We start from the raw sequence: 21,391 nt of genomic DNA, 5'->3' as shown, positions 1-21,391 counted from the left end.
TTCCAACGGCAGAGGTGATGCCTTACACCCGTTTGCAGCCCTTCCTGCTGAAACCTAGGAGCCTGCCCAGGAGGGCTGGGGGTCTGGGAGGGCTCTGCCTGCTGGTCACCGTGTTCTCCAGATAGCACGTCTGCCTGGCCACAGAAGGTCTCAAGGGCAGGACTCCCGCTGAATTCATTCACTTATGCATTCCCCACAGTGCCTGGTATCATGCCTGGCATGTAACAGGTGCTCAATCAGTGTTGAACGAATGAATTAGGGAATGAATGAAATGAAGATGTTGAAGGAAAGGGTCTCAACCATGTGATTATAGGCACTGACTGCTCTAAGCAAATTGTAAATCTACAGCTGTGGCCTCCTTCCTGCTCTGTTGGTAGTGAAACCCCGTTAAAGTCCAGGCCTCCAGCAGCCAGAGTATGGTGCTTCTGTACACACCTCAGGGTCCCCCGCAGTCAGAGGGCGACACCCCCTGCCTCCCTGCCTTCTGCCTCCCCTCGCAGGAGGTGGCTAATCTGTATCCAGGCTGACGTTGAGTCTTACACCCAACCCACAGACCCCATAGCTTCCAGAACACCTGCCGCTGCTCTGAAGGGCCCCAAGAAGCTGCCAGGAGTGCGCACAGCTATGTCATCGATTCAGATCAAAGGTAAGGAAGGACTCAGAGCGCCTGGCCTGGGGTCTCTGCTTACCGTGGCCGCAGTTCTCCGGGGGCAGCTCCTGGCTGCAGGGGCCATCCTCCACCTTGGCCTCGAGGCCGGCCCCTCCCCAGGGCTCCTGCAGCCCCAGAGGCAGGCTATTGCTGCAGTTATTGGTGGACAGGCCCAGCTGGGGATGCCTGCCTGCAGGGCCGTAGGGCTGGGTCTGGGCCGGGGAGAGCTCACAGGTCCTGGGAACTACACTTCTTGAAGGAGGCGGAGGTGGGTCCACAGGCTCTCCCTGCTCACCCAGCCTGCGGGGTGCAGCCAGGGCTGCCTTCCTGTGAGACACAGGTGAGGTGGTTTTCCTTGAAGATGGAGGGGTTGGCACCCAGCCTTCCGGGAAGAGGGAAGAGGTCAGCTGCTGGGCCTGGTGCAGGGCAGAGGGCTCTGCGTGACTCTGTTGCAGGGAGGAAGCAGAGACAGTCTCCAGAGACTCATGGCTTCCTCCATCCTGGGCCTGTCTGCCTGGCGCCGAGGACCCCAGCATCATGGAAGAGGCCAGGGGATAGGCTGTCCTGCTCAGAGCCCGGGAATCCACCGGGTGGACGCAGTGATTTCCCAGCCCTGGGCCAGGCTGCCACTGGGAGCCCAGGGAAGCCCTTTTACATTCCAGGACGGAAGGCTTAGCGAAAGCCTCTTCTCTGGGAACCAGAGTCCCCTCAGGCAGGTGTCCCCTGCCTTCTTTCACCTCGGCTGCACCCTCCACGTGGTCAACCTCCAGCAGGTAGTGCGGGGCCTGAGGGCTCCGGGGCAGCTCCGCCTTCCAGAACCACCTGGGGCCTCCTCGAGGCCTGGAGCCCCGCGGACGGGGGCTGTTGCCTCGGGCTGGGCCCCGAGCCCTACTGGGCTGCGAGGTCCCAGCCTCCTCACTGTCGGTCCTGCAGCTGTCCGAGGTGTCCGTGCTGTCCAGCGCGGAATCCGCCTCCTCGAGGCGCGCCGAGTCTCCGATGTGCGTTTCCCGGATCCATTCCGTGAGGCACCCCGGCTCGGCAGGGAGGAGCCCGAAGGGGGGGCTCGGGCCCCGAGAGCTGGGGGGCTCCGCCGGCACCCCGCAGGCAGCTTCGCGCTCCGGGAGGGCCCTGGCGTCCGGGCCGGCCTTCCCCGGGGCGGGGCGTCGGTCGTGGATGCAGCTGCCGCAGGCTTGGCACTTCCTGGCGCCGCCCCGTGCGGGCGGCGGCGCCGGGCCGCCCCTCCGCTCCGGCCGGCCCACCAGGCGGTAGAGCGGCCCTTGGCCGGCGTCGGTGCGTGCGAAGCCCGCGTTGATGTAGTGGGCCAGCTCGGGCTTGGAGCGCAGCGGGCCCTGAGCCGCCGTCGGCAGCGCGCAGCTCCGCGTCTGGCGCTGGCGCTGCTGCAGCCGCTCCAGGTAGCGGGACTCGGCGTCGCGGGCCGACTCGTCCTCGAAGCGCACGCGGGATGGGGAGGCGCCCCGCTTGGGCCACTGCCCGCTGCTGGACTCCCCGCTGGACGAGTCACTCGTGTTCCCGTTCTGCGGGGTGTCTCTGCTGGCAAAGGGCATCCTCGAGTCCGGGGCTGGGCTTCTCCGGCCGTCTCTAAGGGGGAGACAGGGGGAGACAGGTCACAGACAGAAGATGGGGAGGAGGGTACCATGGGGTACAGCTCCGTGATGACTACAACTCCAAAGTTACCCGACATCAGGTTCCTGGGGAGTCAGGCAGCAAACCCGAGTAGCTTCCAAGCCCATCTTGATCCTGAAACCCAGCTCTAAACGAAATCAGTAGGAGCTTCCTATTTTGTGTTTCCTTCTGTTGCCTGATTCAAGATGAAACATTATATTGAACAGAGGATGCACTGATGGATAAGAGCAAAATCCTCATAGTGGGGTGTGTGCGTGTGTGTATGTGTATGTGTAAGTGTGCGCGCACTTAAGAGGAAGTGAGCCTGGCATTCATGGGCATCTGGTAGGGATGAATTGTTCCAATGATGTATTTGCTATGAAGGTTTAATGGGAAGAATGAATTATAAGTCTCTACAGAGACTGTGCGGGACCTGAAGTCAGGGTTTCTAAGCATTCTTGCTCCCAAAAGTGTCCACTCAGGGTTCCTAATCCTCTTGCTCAGACAAAATTTAGACAGAATGCCACCCATGTTTCTCCTTGGACTCTGCATCTTGTCTGTTCCAGCACCCACTTACCTGCCCTCCTCAGCCCCTCACTCGCACTCTGAAAAGCTGTGAGGACAAGGACTGCGCTAGGAAGAGCCATCCTGTCACCGGCCTTTGCCCTGGGAGACGCTGCTGGTGGTCAAGTCCTGCTCAGCTCAAGAAAACATCTACATAAATCTCACACCAGGGCCCCCTGGAGCCAGGAACCTGAGTTTCCAGGCATTTCCCATCATAGGCTACCTAAGGAAGGACTGTACGTTCCCTTCCTTTTCCCTGCAACAGCATCCCCATCAATCTACTGCTCAGTGTTTGGCATTCACACCATTCTTCTCATTTATCCCTTTTCTGTCACTCACACTGGACTCCCGCCTCTTACCCAGCCTCCCTGCCTCCTGTCTGCTGGTCCTCCTGGAGCACAGCCTTGTCACACTGTCCCCGAAGGGGGCACAGGATCCAGCTCACAGTCTTTGTGGTAAAAACACAGGCCTTCCACCTTCCTCACTGTTTTCCTTCCCAGCTCTGCCCCCCACCACCCACTTTATAGGACCCCCAGGCTTCCTACACCTCATCCACCTCATGCAGCCCTCTTGCCCCATTTCCTGGAGTCTTTTTTTCTTAACCTGCTGGCGCGAGCCAAGCTACTCATGCTGTTTAACAAAGTCCAAGTATGGGGGACGATCCTGAAAACAGGAGACTCCACAGCTGGCTCCTGCTATTCTCTTTCATTTTATTTATGGCAATCTTTATAATTGTGGGAATATTTCTGGGGTTTCATGATAAAGTGACTACTCACCTTAGTTACGCTTATCTAAGCAATCATAATGAAACTAATTCCACAAAGAATTAGTTTCTATAGAACAAAATAACAAAACGGTCATGCTCTGTCTAGCACCTTTCTCTTTGCATATTGTTTTTTAATTTTAGCGAAAGCCAATAAGCAGAAATCAATAAAGGTCATGTTAATCATTACAAAGGAAAAATGAAAGAAGGCTATGGCTGTAATCCAGAAAATGATCTAAGATTTGGAAAAACAAAAATATCCTAACATATAAATAAAGTTCCTCCGAGACTGTCAGGAGGAGATGCTTGCAACCTGATCCTGTGTCTGTGTCTCCTCATTCGCCGACGCCGTCCTTTCCTACGAGAGACCCACCCCGGCTGGAGCTGGACTCCGGCAACCTGCCTGCATTTGAATCCTATCTGTTAAAATGTTACCTGTTGTATAGACATCCCATGTGTGATGGCTAATTTTGTGTGTCAGCTCGACTGGTACCAGTCGAGGATGCCATCCCTAACCATCCCCTGCCTCTGGGCCTTGACAGCTGGGCCTATGCCCAGCTACTTGGTGAAACATTCTTCTGGATGTTTTTGTGAAGACATCTTTTGGGTAAGGTTAACATTTAGATGGGTGGACTTTGAATAAGGCTGATTACCCTCCATGATGTGGTCGACCTCATCCAATCCGTGAAGGCCCTAACGGCACAAATACAGCTCTTCCCTGAGCAAGAAGGAATTCTGCCAATAGACCGCCTTTAGATTTGAGTTGCTCCTCTTTCCTGAGTCTGAAGCCTGCCAGCCTACCCTGCAGATTTTGGGCTTACCATGCCATGATCACATGAGTCAAGTCCCTAAAATAAATCTCTCTCTCTCTCTCCATATATATGTATGCACGCGCGCACATGCACACACACACACACACACACACACATCCTGTTGGTTCTTCCTCTGAAGAAACCTGACTAATGCATCATGACAATATCTCCTCCTCTGAACACCTGTACCTCTCATTTGTCAGCACAGACTCACAGGATGTTAGTGCTGGAAGGCACGGCCATGACCACATGGTCCCTCCTCCTCCCTCGAAAGGAGAGGCCACAAAAGCCCAGCTCCCGGGCTGACCGGCACCTGAGCAGCTGCACAAGCAAGCTGTGGATATTTTTTCTCCCTCAGATGGAACCACAAAAATAGAACTAGACACTGATCATGCTGGTGGTCTAGTCCTACCTGGAGACAGGAGCCCGGATTTTGGAGACCTGTGGCTTCTTTCCAGTTGCCCAGAAGTGCGCCCATATACGCAAGGATCTATACTGGCATACTTCATGTGTCCTCAAAGTGTCTTCGAAGCCTTCCCTAACCTTACCTTCTCCCTCCCCACCGCCCCCCATCTCCCCAAACGGAGAAGTAAACTCTTCTCCGACAGCATACTGTACAGAGCACAGTTTGCTCAGGGGCCTGGACACACCAGCTTATAATGAAATGCATGTTGGTGATTAGTGGGTTTACTAATCCTTTCTCTAACTGGATGCTTCAGTGATTCTGGAAGAAGGATGCCAATGCTTTCAAAAAGGCTGCCCTCATGCGAGTTCCTCCTTCACCCGCTCCTTCACCAAGCTACCCAACTGAAGGACAAATATGGTATACGGTTGAAAGGAAAGGAGTTCAGATAACAGCGGGAAGAAACCATACATGCTTCACAATTACTATTCAAGCATGCCAGCCAGCGGGGGGAGCGGCCTATACAGAGACATAGCATTTACTGGACCGGGCAGGCTGCCCTTCCCAGCTCTACTTTCTGTATAAGTAAAAGGCATTGCCTATCTGGCTCAGGTGAACACGACCTGTGCCCTGGGGGAGTCACTGGCCATCCCTAACCATCCCCTGCCTCTGGGCCTTGACAGCAAAGCCACTGACTAGCCTCACAGTCCTGATGGATCGGAACGGTCTGGATTGCTGAGGGTGTGGAATATGATGTATAAAGCTAGTCTTTGGAATCAGGGGGTGGTCTGAGAGGTCAGAATGAAATTCTTCAGGACTGATTCTCTGCCACCCCCACGGGAACCAGCTATGGCTGACAGCTTAAGGCCCTCCCTCCCCCATGGCACGGCAGACAGACTACCAGCTCAAACCTTGGACCCCAGGCCTCTTGCTGTCATGTTCTGCCCTCCCGGTATTAGGAACACCAACCTCGGTGTGCCTGTCCCCCAAACGGCAAGAGCCTGTGTTTCCAGGAGCTGCTGGATTTCTACATTGGTTTGCTGCCAGAAAATGCAGCTCCGTCTACCTCTTCCCCTCCTAGAAAAGCCTGTCTGTCTGGGCCTGCCCCAGCCACCTCCAGCCAGACTGAGGCTAGAGAAGGCCTTCTGGAGACTGCTCTGCCTGCCCCCACTCTTCCATCCATCTTCTACCGAGCTGCTCTTTGGAAGGAGGAATGCCTCTGGGCTGAGGGCAGGGGAGGGTGCAGGGGCGCTCCTGCATCCAATTCAGGCCTAGGGCCCGTGCGGCATCTCCCTGTGAACTCAGCATGGCTCTCCAGGGTGCTCTAACAAGCATAACCTTTAGAAGCATCTGCAGCAAGCCATCTGGTGTTGATTTTTCAGCTACACCCTCTGAGGATTCACCAGTGCTGCCAAGTCGAAGTAATTCTTTCTGGACACAGCAGCTGCTAAAGTGGGTCACCTTGCCTTTCTATAGCATTTCGATGGCCAGAGGACAGCCTGACAAAAGGGAACGTACTTTAAGGTCAGTGACTGGGGTTGTTATGAGCTGCTCGTGGAATCTGGGGCACAGGAGGTGTCCAGGAGGACCTTTACGCAGTCACGTCTGTTTCACAAATCGTCCTCTTGACTATTTTGCGGCTACAAAACCCAGCCTAAGGATCTGTCGAAAGTGGAACAGAGGGCTCTGTGTAACTCTAAGGCTCTGGGGGCCATATACATGCAGACAATAATAGTTCGGATGCTCCAAAGAAGCCATGCCCATTCCTAACTAGCGCCCTCCAAGCGGAGGGAGACAAGGCACAGATGTAGAAATAAAAGGATAGCCTGTTGGGCACCGCTTGCCAGGATTTAGGATTTCCTGAGCCCCTCTCCTAGGGGTCGCAATGACCCTGAACCCAGAGGCAGGCCTCAGCCCTCTGCGAATGCTGGAGTCACCTCAGTGGCGCCATGACAGTTCTCAGCCTTCAGTGAGCGGGCTCAGCGTTCCCATCCAAGAGCATTCGGTCCAGTTCCACTGAGAATCCTCACTCCCTCTAGTGTCACATGGCTATGGAAACAGCAGAGCCAGCGTACCCATCATGGTGACCAAAGCAGAGGCTTTCTCAACAGCACAGATGTCCCGCTTTGGGGCGGGCCCACTGTGGCATGGGCTGACAGCTCCGAGTCAGGCCCACCCAGGAGCGCCAGCTCTGCTGTGTGAGACTGAGGCACAGAAGCTTCCCTAAAGGCGTATAGCCAGTAAGTGGCAGAGCCTGAATTCAAACCCGGTGGTCTGGTTCCGGAGTCTTAACCAGCCTAACTGCTCTGCTGCCTCAGTAAACCTGCCTGCTTCTGGCTCTTGGCAATCCCTTGTCTCCACAGCCTTGTCCCTGTCACATCTCACCAGGACCACAGTTCAGCCCCCTCACTGCCCCAGGCCCCCAGATCCAACACTACCCGGCGGCCAGAACAGCTTTACTGAGATGTGTGTGTGATCATGCTATGTACCCGCTTAAAATCCTTCAGTGCCTCCTAGCTATTCCTGGAGACATCCAAATTGTTCAGTAGGCCTGGAGGCCTCCCTGACGGGCCTCCACTGAGCTCTCTGGCCTTCGAGCCACTCCCTCCCTCCCACATGAGTGCAGTGTTTCTGCTCAGGGTTTCTGCCCTGGGATGCTCCCCCCGGCCTCCAGCATGTGCCCAGTGAAGATCTACACCTCTTTCAAGCCCCGACTTAGCAGCCACGGCCTCTAGAGCCTCTGCTGTCCTTTCCAGGTGGAGGTTCAGGTTTCCTGCCCTGCATGCCTGTCTCACCTCTCCTACACCACAGTCCACAGAATTGTATTGATCTGTGTGCCTGTTTTTCTCCCTGGAGACCATGACATCTGTCCCTCCAGGGAGCTTGGATTATGTGTCGTTCATCTTTGACGACTCAATGTTTGACACTCGACACTCAGTCAAGGTGTGTTGAGCAACTAAATGAGTTAAATCAAGTGCCTGGTGTGGGAACCACACACATAGACAGAGGGAGGAGCGAGCAGCGGCAGTTTGGCTAGATCCTACCTCTTCTCCCTGCCACAGCCCTCCTAGGCCAGCCTGGCCAGGGCCCCACTCACCGGCTGCCCTGGGCGACGGCGGGCACGATCTCATGGCTGGCACGGAGGGGCCGGGTCCTGGCCTTCATGCGGGCACGCTGCAGCAGATGCTTGGCTTCCTCAGGCCTGGGGCTCAGCACAGACTCTGGCTTGGGACCAAAGGTCCTGCAGGGTGGCCCACAGGCCAGAGCAGGCGGGGGGAGGGATTAGAAGAAAATAACATGGATTAGAAGGGCTTTAACAGCATTGAGCTCGGCTGTGCCGGAAAAGGCCCTGCATGTGCAGCCTTCCTTGTCCAGCTCCCACACAGAGGGCTCCAGCCCGGGGCCGGGGACCTGGGGCCTGGAGTCTGAGCAATGGTCCTGAGCATCTCTGGACACGTCCAGAGAGCTGGCTCACCTTGGACATCCGCTCAGGGACTGGAGGCAGAGATCCCAGGAGGATCTAAGAAGGGCAGGGGAATCTCCAGATTATTCTATTGTTCCTTCCCTGGGCAGGCAATGGGAGTTATCCGGGAGGACGGGGGAAGGGCCTGGCGTTGTTGGACTGGGCCTGTGCCCAGCCAGATGGTCTTTACACACATCACCTCCCTCTCTCCTTCTGCCTCTCTTTGCACCCACACGTACCCATGCAAGCCCCCACCGCAGACACGAGGAATCAGGCCTCAGCCCGTCACATTCTGCTCCTTGGGGGGAATGACATTTCTATAAATCCTGGTGCTTGCTTGCCTCAGTCCCAATCCAAACCCATCAGGCACCGGCTCAGGGCTCAGAGAAGTTAAGCTGGACCCACACCAAGTCAGCCAATGGCTCGATTTTTGTAAAAATAAGGGTCCTCTACCAGCCCTCCCCACCTACCAGATGTGCGGCCTCCCGGGCCGGTCCAGAGCCGCAGTCCAGAGCCGAGGCCCTTTTTCAAAGCTGTCTGGCAGACGGTGACATACAGCCCGCGCCAGGGTACAGAATAACAGCAGCCTCCAACCCCCCACTGACAAGTCATTTCTCTCCACCGAGCTCCCTCTCCCCAGCCAGGCTGACCCAGGGCAGGTGTGCTCTCCGCCTGACGGATGAGGGCATTCCGCAGCAGACAGGAACATTTGGCGCACTGCTCAAGGTCGAACAGCAGTGGAGAGCAAAGCAGACGATCGCCAGCCCCACTGCCTCCTGTCTCCTTCCCATACCCTCTGTCTCCTCCTTCCTCCTGTCCCTGGATCCCAGGGCAGGCTGAGAGTGTTTGTGGCTGAAGTCACACTCTTTGACGTGACTTCAGCATCCCCCACCGGCTGCCCCTGTCCTCACTGTCATATACGCTGGGCTGTCCTCACCAGGGAGGATCCACCAAAAGAGAACCCAGGCAGGTAGAGGCTCAGCCAGGCTTAGATCTCAGGCGGTAGCCCCCCAAATCCCTTGTCTCGCCCGCCGCATGGGTGACCCCAAGAAAGGGGCCTGACTGGGGGAAGGTACCAAACAGTTTCCTGGATGACAGATGACAGATGTGAGTGGGAAATGGCATAATTCTGAGACCTCCTTGGGACATCCTTGGACAAGCTCAGGCAGTCTGTGGTTCTTTCTTTTTCTCTTTTCTTTCCTATTCTCTTCCCTTCTTATTTGCTTTTGTCTTTCTTTCTTTGTTGCTCATGCTTTTGCACCTAACCTTGCTTTGGAGCTCAAGGGAAAAAAAAAGAACTGCTAGAATAAAGGCACCATCTGTGCATATGAACCCTGGCAAGGCCCAGGCACAGTTTTGGAACCAGGAAGGTTTACTGCAGTGACGTGAAAGTGACTTTCCAGGCCTGTGGCCCTGTGAAGCCTCCTTTGGCAGGAGAGGCCTCACTTTGCACAGCTTCCCAAGCAGGCAGCTTCTCCGACCCTCTGCTGAGAGCAGCTGTGCCTCCTGGGGCTCCTGCTCCCACAGCACAGATAATGAGGTTACCAGCCCTAGAGACACCCTGCAGCCGCCGGCCGCCGGCCCCCACACTCGGAGACTTCCGGTGACAGTGTGGTTCCCCGGCTGTCGGAGGGCATTTGTCACAAGACCTGGTGGGCAAGCAGGAGCGCCCCCAGGCAGCTGGCCAGATGCTGCCAGGACTGGCCTTGCCCCCAGGTTTTTAAGCCATTTTCCAGCTTTGCTGCTTCCTTTCTGCTCCTTCTACTTGGAGCTATTAATTCTTTTTTTTTTTTCCTTTTTTTTTTTTGTTTTCATCAGCTGCCCTGCTTTGGTTCCTGGCAGACAAAGCTGCTTTCTCCACTGATTACAAAAGTAAGGCTTTTTAGGCTCCTGAAGGTGTCCGTGCAGTAGCAAGCTGAGCCGGGAGGGGCGTGGCAGCCACCTTCACAGATGGCAGTCAAGGTCAGCAGGGCAGGCAGTCCTGGCCCTGACCAGCCCCTTGCAGGGGAAAGGGCTCTTCCTCCCGGGAGGTGGGGGGCAAGCGGCTGCAGTGCTGGGGGATGTCAAGCCTCTCCCAGCGTGACTGCCCACCCCAGAACCATCGCTGCATCGTGCTGGTCTGTTGGCGGGGTGCCGGCCCTGCCAGCCTGACAGGTTCAGACTCTTCCATCCAAGCGAGGCTTTCCTGTCTCGCCTGGCCCTGGCCTCTGCCCAGGGCACACAGCCCTAGAGCCAACTCCCTCCCATCACGGACTACACCCCACCATCTCAGCTCCCACATTTGTGGAAATTTCCTGGAAGGGCTGGGGCCGTTGGCGCATGGCGAGGCTGAGGCAATTCCATCTCAGAACAGACACCGTCGCTACTCTCTCGAAAACCTGCATGTCTGGGCCTCATTAGCTCAGCGGGTAGGGCACGGAGATAACATGGCTGAGCGCTCTTCCTCCCTGGGCCTGAGTCTCCCATCTGTGAACAGTGGGAGTTGGATAGGCGTGTAGACTCGCACTGCTACCCTGTGAGTCCAGGTTTTGGCCAGGTAGTCTGGTGGACCACAGGGTTGGGTGGGGGATTTTGAGGTCCTCTCCCCGGGGAGTTCACATCACAGAGGTTTAGTCACCAAGGAGCAGCAATACCTACAAGGAACTAATTGTTGGGGGCACCTGGGTGGCTCAGGTGGTGAAGCGTCTGCCTTCGGCTCAGGTCATGATCTCAGGGTCCTGGGATTGAGCACCACAATGGGCTCCCTGCTCAGCGGGGAGCCTGCTTCTCTCTCCCTCTGCCCTCCCCACTGCTCATTCTCTCTCTCTCAAATAAATAAATAAATAAATAGATAAATTTTTTTTAAGGAACTAATTGCTGGGAACAACCGGAGCACCACAGGGGTATTCTAGCCCTTCTCTCTGCCCCTCCAACCACCAGTGTCCCAAGCTGATTTCAAGGACAAAGGTAGCATGTGCCCCCATCTGGCCTGTCCCTCTAAGCCAGTTTCCTGGTGGAGAGACAGGCTTAGCTCGACCTCAGCTCCCCTGATGGCCAGACAGGTCGAGATCTCGAGTCAGGAGAGCCACCACTCATTTCCTAGCCAAGGAGGGAGGTCAGCAGGACAGAGTGGCCTCTTTCTGCAGCCATCATAATCCTGGATTAAAATAATAAGCTCCAGCAAGTCTGGGTCTCACCCTTTCATCCCAGGAACACGAATCAGGGAAATAATTTAGAATATAAAGAGATCTGACATTTCCCAGATTCCAGGATGCAGTGGGTAGAGGGAAATGTATGGCATACAGAACATACATAAACCTTCTTGCTCCGCACTTGTTCCATCTTTCTAGATGAGCAAGGGTCGCGCTCTCCTGCTGTTACACTGTGTGCAGTTTCCCTGAGGGAGGGGAAGAGAAAGGCAGGCCTGAAACTGAGTCCTGACTGCGTGTGGCCTGAGGGCGGGATGCTATCCTGGGGACATTATCACAGGACACGGACAGGCTGGGGCCAGAGTGCGGGTTCCAAGCGTGGTTCTGGGGCAGCCTAACCAGGTCCTAATTCGGGGCTGCCCCTTATAAGTGGGTCACCCTGGTAGGTTACTTTGGGGTTAAGCCTCAGTTTCCTCATCTGCTAGCTAAGGGCTCACTCGATAAGTGAGATTGAGCTCCTTTTAAAGGAGCTGATCGCAGAGCTGGGTACTGGGTGAGATTCGATCAGTGTTAGCATTCACTGTTACGATTGCTGTTATTAAGGGTGCTATTTTTTTTAGGTAACTCTCCCCCTTATGAACAAAGGATGGAATCCCTAACCTCGAACTGAAATCCCTGCCGAAGAGATCACCTTGCCGTCATCTGCAAGGGGAAGGTACGTTTGGAAGGGAAACCGTTTTGAAGCTCCAGAAGGCTCGGGGGTTTTGCTCTAGACAGCTCTTGACAGGGCTTCACAGAGAAGGCAATATCCGACGAATGGGGAGCCAGAGGAGACTGTCTGGTGGCTGACGAAAGCTGCTGCCCAGAGAATAAACAGGTAACTTCTCTACAGAGAAGGAAGAGTGGGCGTCCTCAAGAATGGTTGCTGCAGGGGGCGCCTGTCTCATTTAACAACTTGAAAAGGACCTGGTGCAGGCGAGCGGCGTCAAGACGCCAGCTTCTTGGAGACAGTACAGCAGCTGGCTCTGTTCTTGCCTTCTTGAAGGCTAAAAAACTCCTTGGCGGCGGCCCCTCTGGGCAGCACTGCCTGGCCTCAGTGTGCGCAGGCAGGTGCCCGAGACACCCCCAACTGGAGGGAGAGTGGCCGGCTCAACTCCAGAGGCCAGAAAGGAGGGCTTCCTCTTCTTGAATGTCAGCCCGACCCCCCACGGGTGGTCGAGGGGAAAGTAGCTTTCTACAGCCTCTGTATTCGCAGAGGCTGGGGCCACCGGGGGATTTCCATGTGTGGCGTGTACGGGAGTGTGGAAATGGCGTGGCGTGAAAGCTCCAGGGGGCACGAGCTGTGCGTCAAGGCTTCCAGCGTTAGCGTCCTTCCTTCTCCACCCAGGACTTAGAAGCCTATAACCGGGAGCACGGTATGGGAACACGGGCGAGCGGTTTACTTGAAGATGGTGAAAGTCTCTCCACTTCTTAATGCCCTACTTAAAATCTCAATTCCAAAGCTCTCCACAAATGGAGAGCCAGCCTTCCCATCTTGTATCCTGTAGTATCCACACAGGCCGCTTCAGCCTTCTCGAAAGCATTCCCGCGGGTCCCACCCACCCGGGGGTGTCCTCTCCTGCGTCCATCCCGCTTCTATCGAGCCCACCTACACTCCTGCCTGTGAGCCTCTGCCAAACGTTTCCTGAGGGCCTGTTCCCTGCAGCTACTTGGCAGGCACGGGGCCCCAGAGAGAAGACCGGCATAGTTTTTGTCCCCAAGGAGCGCGAGGAGGAGACCCAGCAACAACAACTTTGGCTAAAGCTGGTACAGACAAAGACGGCAGTGAGCGCACAAACGGGCAATTCCCTCTGAAATCAGACACAGTGGTTGGTTCACAGGATGCTCTCCAGAAATGCGAGTTAATATGTTAATTTTTAACAAGCCGGAGATTTTCTCGCAGCTGTGGGCCTGAACCCTTGAGCCACAGGCCAGGCCTCGGAAATTCTTGGGGGCTCCCTCCCTGCCTCCCTTTACAGTCTATGAACTGCTTTGGGGCAGGGAGTTTTGACCTGTAGCAATCCCAGCAGGGGCCGGAAAACTGCGACCCACCAGGGTGTGAGCGGCTGTGGGCTGGCACTCTGCCTTCTCTTCTCATGAAGAGGTGCGTGTACGGGACTGAGCTTCCCTCCAGCCTCAGCTTCCGAAATGGGCACGATTCTGCCACAGGGATGCGGGGCGGGGGGTGGGGTGGTGGCGGTCAACAACCTAGGGAATCCTCCGAGTTTCCTTCATCAGCAGAGCACAAATAAAACACAACCCCAGAGACCCTCTTCTCTCCACTTTGCGCACAGCGGAGCAATCATTAAAGCCCTGCAGACACACTTGATCCGGAGCACTGCTCCCACACGGACGTCCTGATTCGAGCCGGCCTCAAGGGGGCGCGCTTGCACCCGCAGCCGCCCGGAGCTGGGTGCTTTCAGCTCCCGACTCCCGTTCGGTGCAGGGCGTGGGGTGAGGACTGCCTTGACTGCCGCTGCACCTCTGGCTTCACATATGTTTTGCACAAGCTGGGTTAACTTGGGGTCCTAGGGCGACCTGTAATCCTGATCTGCTCTCGCAGAGCCTCAAGAGAGGGAAGAGGCCGAGCTGGTCCTGGCCATTTCATGGAGTTGGGGTGGGATGCCCACGGGCTGCTAAGGATGGAAGAGGGCAGAGCCAGCCCTGAGCAGAGCGCCCGCTGCACTCTCCTTCCCGCTCCTGTCTCTGACGGGACCAGTTCCCAGTCCGCCTGTGAACAGGTGGCCGACAGCACTGGCCCCCATCTGCCCTCTCTGAAGTGCTTACCTCCCACCCCTCCTGTCCCCAAACCAGAGCCTACGCCCCAAATCATCTCAACGGTGGCTTGGGAGAGAAACAAGATTAGCCCTTGGAGACTGTCACCTCCCCTTCTTTGTCCATCCTCAAGAACACCTCGCCGGCACTGGGGGAGGCAGAAGACCCCAGATCCCTAACTCGAGGAGCAGCCTGGGGGGCACAGAGAGGACAGCTGTGGAAGTGTGGTGTAAGGGTTAGAGCACAGACCCCGGTGCCTGCAAATCCTGGCTCCCACACTTACTAGCTGTATGACCGTGGGCAGGTCACTTAACCTCTCCCCAGAGGGGTCTCTTTGTCAGGGAAACAGAACAAGCCCTACAGTTAGTTATTAGGATAAAGTGAGAAGGTGGGCAGAGACTTTGCACAGGCCCTGGCACACAACAGGGGCTGGAAAAGGGCAGGGCTGGCATGGTCTTCCGGAGGGAAGGACTGGCCACCGGCATGTTCCAGCTCTCTAGGACTCAACCTTCCCTTGCCCCCCAGTGGAGGGGACCACCCCAGGGTCAGGGGACGGAGGTCTCCTCTGCATTCGGCCCTTAGCATCTAGGGTCCCAGGGCACCTCTGGTGTTCCTGTAGCATCTCAGGTGTCCCACCTGCAAGGCCGACTCTCCCGCTGACTACCCCCCAACAGGTTGGCCTGCGCCTCCCTCCCACCCCCCGTCACACAGTGACGACTGTCTCGGGCTCTGCAGTGACCATGATTTCATGAGCTTCTTGTCCGATCACCATGCAAAGCTGTAACAACTGCAGACAAGGATTAATGTGGTCAAACGGATATTTGATGGCAATCCTGAAAGGCACTGATGCTGGACCTGAGTGTGAGGCAGGACCTTCTCTTCGTCACACTCTCAGAGAAGATCAGAGGACTCACTGTCAGAGCATGTCCTGATCCCATGAAGGACGGCCACCAAGATGCACGGCCACCGCGTCAGAACACGCCACTGCCCAGGGCCCTAGGCCCCTCCGTACAGACACTAAATCCCCAGGATGCTGGTCCCATTGGCACTCCTGGATTACAGAACTGAGAGAAGCAGGCCTTATTTCAGAGGTCTCTTGGGAAGTTCAGCTAGAAGGAAATGGCATCAATAAATCCATCCCCCTTAGGGGACAGATGGAGCCTGCAGTGTTTTAGGGACTACTTTAATTTCTGCCCAGGAGACTCAAGAATAGAACCAAATGAGGCGCTCTGCCCAAGGTGGCCTCAAGACATGGCCGATGTTTCTCTCATCCTTGAACTAGGGTATGTTCCCTGGCCCTTCAGCCTGGGTGTCTGTTCGGGAGGGGCCTGACTGTAGATTGCAGGTCAATGGGGCACTCCGGAGGACAAAGTTTTCCCCATGCCAACTCTATGCCCAGATATCTGCTGGCCACAGTCCTAAAGCTCACTAAGACAACTTCTTCCTCAACACACACACACACACACACACACAGACACACGCTTGCCCATCACACATATATGCACACACCTACACATCCTACACCTGCACACATATACCCCACTTGAACCCTAAAATGCTGCAGGTGCCCTGGCAGTTTAAACAATAGTCCAGAAATCCCCATCCCGAGGATTCTACACAAACACCATCTCCTCACAGGGCTTGGGGGTGGGGGGAGTCCCTTCCTCCACCACAGTTGAGGTTCTCCTCCTCTAAACTGGATATTTTTATTACTTATTATCCAATAAGCCAGTCAGGAGCTTTGGTTTCTCCTTTCAACAGTGAGCTCTGGACAAAGCCCCGAGGGGCAACATGCTGGGGCGGAGCCTCTCTCTGGCCCGGGACAGGGGTGGGGTGGGGTGTGAGAGGTGGGGGGCAGGAGCAGCTGCAGGAAGAGGAGGCACCATGTCACAGGACACGCGGTACATCTGCCCCAGCTGCCTCCTCCATGGGCTCCCCAGGCAAAGAGGAGGGGACGGGGAGGACAAAAGCGTGTCACTGAGGACCAGTCCTTTCTGCAGTCACACTCCTCCATATGGTGGCCGGGCTATGTAGGGACCTGGCAGAGGGGAGCCCACTATGATTCCAAGTCATAAATAATAGGGATGAAGGAGCCAGAAAGCCTCCACTCCACCAGGCCCTTGGCCAAGGCCACGGCAAAGGCCAGTAGCCAAGCAGAAGCTGGATCGCCTGAATCGGGGCAGCCCTCAATTTGTGAAAGCAGGACCAGGGGGGCCTCATCCACGTTTTCTGGAAGGCAGGTCAACTGAAGTGGAATTTCTGCAGGGAATGGCCTGGGAATGAAGAAGCAACAACTCTGACCTCTGCCCCCCACAGGCGCCAGGAGACCCTCACCAAGTGACGTCACTGCACAGCTGGGTACACAGAACCCGGTGCGCCCCGGGGCCAGGAGCTTGTTAAAGACGGAGGCCAACCTCTGAGCAGGCACTTGGGGTGGCCCTCAGCCCCACGGAGCGCACATCCTGCCAGGACCCTGCCCACTCCAGAGAGTGGCCCCACGGCCCCGAGCACGCCATTGCGCCAACTACCCAGAGATACTGGTCTGTGACCGTGCGATGTCGGAGGTGAACTCCTTTGCAGGAGCCAGCAGACCCCCTGGGTGGGGAAGGCACTGTGGGGGAAGCGCTTTGCAATCTGTGGATTTTCCCTAAGGATTTTCACACATTCTCTCCTGTTAGCCTCACCACAGTCCTGGGAAGGAAACCAGACAGACACTATTTGGGCCACCTTAGAGATCAAGAGACTGAGCCCAGGGCTGGGGAAAGGATGCCCAGGGACGCAGAGCAGGTGGTTTGCAGTGCTTTTGGCCCTGTGTCCTGTGCCCAGTGGTTTTCTCCCAGTGGCCAGGCACCTGTGAGCACTGGGGGGGCTGACACCTTCCATGGGGCCTCAGATATGAGGACCCACAGTGGCCCGCTGTCCACTGGTCTGCTGGTGCGGTGGCGGGGCGGGGGCTGGGGGGTGGATGCACGGGGTGGGGAGGGGGTCCTGCCTGCCTCTTGCTTTCTTGAGGACTCCCACTCTCCTGGTGCCGGGCAAACGAGGGGTGGGGTGGGGTGTGAGAGGTGGGGGGCAGGAGCAGCTGCAGGAAGAGGAGGGCAGGAGAGGACATGTGCACCGTGGGCTCTCACCTGTTCTGGTTCGAGTCCTGCAGGGAGATGCCTGAGTCCCAGTCCACGTCCCCTGCTGGTCGCTCTAGGACACAGAACAGAAGCGGAGCTCAGGGCAGAGTCAGAAACGGGGCTCTCAGCTGCGACTTAACGAACACCGGGAAGAAAGGAAGAAAGTTGTCTCCAGGAGCGGCTTGTTCCCGAGACACACTCAACCCCGCTCTGTGTCTCAGCCCAAGAAGTGGAGGCACAGCGTGTCATGGTTACAGCTGGGGGGCGCAACCGTGGGCCAAGGGGACCGCATGGGTCCTCTCGGGTGTGGGGTGAGGAATGGACTTTCGGAGCAGGGGGAAGCACGGAAAGAAGGCTCCCTCAGGCCCGAACACTTACGCGTCCCAGCGGAGCTGCCGCCTGACAGGACCCTGCCCCCTGCAGGTGGGGCTTCCGCCAGGAGGCACTGAGCTCCCCCCGGGGCTGGGGGCAGGTCACCGGAGGAAGGTGCCGAGAGCCACTCCAGAGCGGGCTGTAAGCCACAGGGGAGAAACCACCCCAAGCTCTGACGGTAGCCTCCAGTTGGTCTGGGGGGCCATGGGGGTCTTCAGCAGACAGGCTAGCTGTGAGGTGGTAAAGAATCTATGTCAAAGCCCAGAATAAGAGGACATCTTGAGGAATTAGATGGCCGGCAGCTGTGCCCTTCTCCCTTTCCTGCCACACCCCGCCACGGGTACCCTCTTGCCCCTCGTCTCCTCCTGGACTCCCTCCTTTGGCCCCCACTACCCAGACCTACAGAGTGAGCCTCACCTGGTAGTCCTCTGTCCCAGGGTGGAGTCCAGGCTGGGATTCCCACCCTGGGGGGTTCTTGGCCCCCAACATTTAGCATCTCCTGCAGCAGAAGGCGGTTCCTCTCCACCCGATCAGACAAGGATAAGGCACTGCCCCCAGTGCCCAGAGCCCCCAGCTCTGCAGCTTGCCAGAGCCCCCCTAGCAAGGCTGGCCTGGGAACAAAGTCCTCCTCGCAGGTCAGAGACAAGCTGTCCAGGTCTCCCCCTGTAACTAGGTCATCCTGAAGGGCGTATGACCTTCCTTTCCTCAGGTTGGGCATGTGGGCGATTTTGTTACAAGGACCAGGGCCCCCAGGCCGGCCTGGAGTGACTCTGTGAACAGGGTTCTCTTGCAAAGAGCCAGGCCCTGGCAGCAGACTCCTCTCATTGTCGGGCAAGGCCTGTACTGCTTCTGGAGGCCGCAGGCTCCTCCCGTTCCAGCACTCCAGCCCAGGAGAAGGCGGCCTGGGAGGTCTGGGACCCCCGTTCCGGGCAGGTTCCTCCTTGCTGATATCGCTGTCCAGCTGCCCATCAGGCAAATTCTGAGCAGGGATCACCCCCTCAGCATCCGGCAAGGAAGACCCCTCCGACAGAGGCCCAGCTCCGCCCACCTTGACTCGCCTGCATTTGGGTTTCTTGGATGGCCGCTCGTGAGAAGTGAGGCCAGGGCTCACCACCTGTTTGCCTGCCGTCATTTTTTCCTTCAAGGCCCTCACTTTGGACTCCAACACAGAGGGACCTGGGAGTTGTAGCCCCCATGCCCTGGGGTCTTGGGGGGCCATCAGGCTGGGTGTTCTGTCTTCCAGAGAGCAGGAACAGGGTCTTGGGAGGTGTCCACTATCCAGCTGTGGCTCAGAGCCACTTCTCTCCACAGCCAAGGTCATCTCCATGGCGCGGGTTGTTCTGCTCCCTATTTGGGTCCCTCTGGAGGAGAAAACAGACAGAGCTCCTGAGACCCAGCATGTGGCTAGTAGCTCCAACAACCTCCTGGGTCCCCAAAGTGCCTTGGTATTGAAGCCTGTACAGATGAGAACAACCTGGGGACAGAACTTTGAAAAGTATAAATCACTGGATGGCACAAATAAGTTATTGAGTTTTTTCTTCCAAGTCTGAGCAGTGTTCTAGTTTTTCTAGCCCCATTTTACAGATGGGGCACAATGAAGCTTCAAACAACTGCCTAATGTGGACCAGAGTGACAACAGGGGCCAGATTTCCCAGGCCCTGGCCTCTGTCTTTGCTGATAGGAGGTCTCAGGGGAGGATGTCAACATCTGTTAAGAGCTAACAAGCTCCTCCTTTTTTAAGGGGAGCCAAAGGGGATGAGGGACTTCGGGAAGATACCACACAGGGTATCTTCAACACAACCAGGGTTGAAGGTGCCTTCCTGTGTACAGGCCACAGGTCAGCAGCATGGGGCTGGGCGCAAAGGGTGGCCATGACGAGTCACCGGCTCCTATCCCCGTCTGCTCGGTGGCAGGGGGGCCTGCAAGAGCTTTCAAACACACTCTCTCTAGTGATCCTCACACACTCTGCCAGGAGGGGATTATCTTCCTCATTTTCACAGATGGAGAAACTGAGGCACACAGAGATCTGGTCACACAGGGGCTGAAAGAAGGCTGGATTTGGAATGCAAATCTCCTTCCAAGGCCGGTGGCTCTTTCAAAGCACTCAGTGATCAGGTGATCACTTACCCCCCACTCCCCTTATTCTGTAGGTGAGAATATCCAGTCTGGAGAGGTTAAGTGACTTGCCAGAATCACACAGCTCCTTGGTGGCGGAGTTGATGTCAATGTCTCCACAGAGAATGAAAGTGAGCATGGGATTTTATTCACCAAGTGGTTCAGTGCACTAGTATTTACCCCACTCTCTGAGAAAAAGCTCCCTGAACACCATACATTTAGATATGTCTCACTAGAAGTAAACTGCATGTATAAAAATGCATATTTACGTAAATTACAAATTAGGAGTTAATTTTTCACTTCATCTATGAACTAAAGTTCACCACAGGATTCTCTGAAATGGCAAGTCCCTCTATTGTCGTTTATTACAATTCGATTTATACATGTTTCAGGAATGTACATAGTTCATAAAGCAAAATACATACATAGTGCAAATGTCACATCAGCCTTAAGCCTGTGAAGTATGAGGAGTATCTTCAGGAGGGCGAGATCATTTCCTCCACCAGCTGATCTGGAATTTACCAACTTTCTCTTTGCAGCCCAGCTACCGAATCCTCTCTTCTAAAGTTCAGCTCAGAAAGCAGGGGATTGGGGCAAGGCCAGCCAGACGAAAAGAACTTTCTGACGGGTAGGCTCTGGAACCGCATTCCCGGGGCACCCGGGCCTGGAGCCCTTCGAGCACGCGAGCCTTGCACGGGGATCCCCGGGGTACGGGCAGCCTTCCGGGGAGCCGCCCGCCTGTCGGGCCGGGCCGGGCCGAGCCCCGGGGTCGGCTCTGACTCCCGCAGGCCGAAGCGGGAAGGACGCGCAGGGCGGCCTCCCCGCGCCCCGGTCCGCTCCGAGGCCGCGGGCGGCCGGCACCCCCACCCCACCCTATCCCCTCCGCTCCCCCCGCCGCCCCCGCCGGCCCGGCGCCTCGCTCCCGCGTACTCACTGGGGGCCGCCTCCCGCGGGCCGGGCCGCCGCCGCCTCCGGCACCCCCTCCATCCCGCGGAGCGGCGCGGCCCTCCTCCGGCCCTCTGCCCTCCGTTCCGGCCGCGCGGTGGGGTGCGGGCCGCCGCCTGCCTGCGGGTCCGCGGGGGGAAGCGGGCGCGGCCCGGGCGGGGAGGCAGCGGCATGGGCTGCTCGTTCCCGGCTCTGCCAGCCCCGGGGAGAGGCCAAGCCTGGCGCGCCCCAGGCCGGGAGCCGAGAGAGGGAGCGCGGAGGGCAGAAAGGCGGGGCGGCGGAAGGGGCTGGAGGAGCGGGCCCGTGCCCCCACCGCGGCCCCCGCCGCCCTCCGCTCGCCTCCTGCTGCCGGCGCGGCCGGCCGCGGGCTCCCACGTCCCGGGCAAGGGAGGACGAGCGGGGCCGGGGCCCGGGCGCGGGGACCGAGGGGGCTCGGGGCGCTCGGAGGACGCCGCGGGACCGACCCCTTCGCGCGGGCCCTGGCGAGGCTTCGGGGCGCGCGCAGCGTGGGACCCGGCTCCACGCGAGCCAAGGCTAGGAAGACACCGCGTTCCTCCCCGGCTCCGCGGGAATGCGTGTAACTCCACACCCGCGGCTTGCGGGGAGGCTCGGCCCTCC

The 21,391-nt window shown here is 57.1% G+C and overlaps 1 protein-coding gene across 1 annotated transcript in view; it reads right to left on the bottom strand.

The window, feature by feature from the left end:
- Positions 1-20,892, bottom strand: part of KIAA1614 (KIAA1614 ortholog) — a 39,093-nt gene extending 18,201 nt beyond the window's left edge. The window contains exons 1-5 of the mRNA XM_044916096.1: positions 20,763-20,892; positions 18,131-19,074; positions 17,351-17,414; positions 7,912-8,055; positions 690-2,248 (exon numbers count right to left, since the gene is read on the bottom strand). Of these exons, the coding sequence (XP_044772031.1) occupies positions 690-2,248; positions 7,912-8,055; positions 17,351-17,414; positions 18,131-19,074; positions 20,763-20,815 (2,764 nt within the window). The 5' untranslated portion in view covers positions 20,816-20,892. The remainder of the gene's footprint in view (positions 1-689; positions 2,249-7,911; positions 8,056-17,350; positions 17,415-18,130; positions 19,075-20,762) is intronic.
- Between the last annotated feature and the right edge of the window lie 499 nt (positions 20,893-21,391).

Source organism: Neomonachus schauinslandi, chromosome 6 (genome assembly GCF_002201575.2).
Source record: "Neomonachus schauinslandi chromosome 6, ASM220157v2, whole genome shotgun sequence".
NCBI classification, from domain to species: domain Eukaryota; kingdom Metazoa; phylum Chordata; class Mammalia; order Carnivora; family Phocidae; genus Neomonachus; species Neomonachus schauinslandi.
This window is presented reverse-complemented; position numbering and strand designations above follow the sequence as displayed.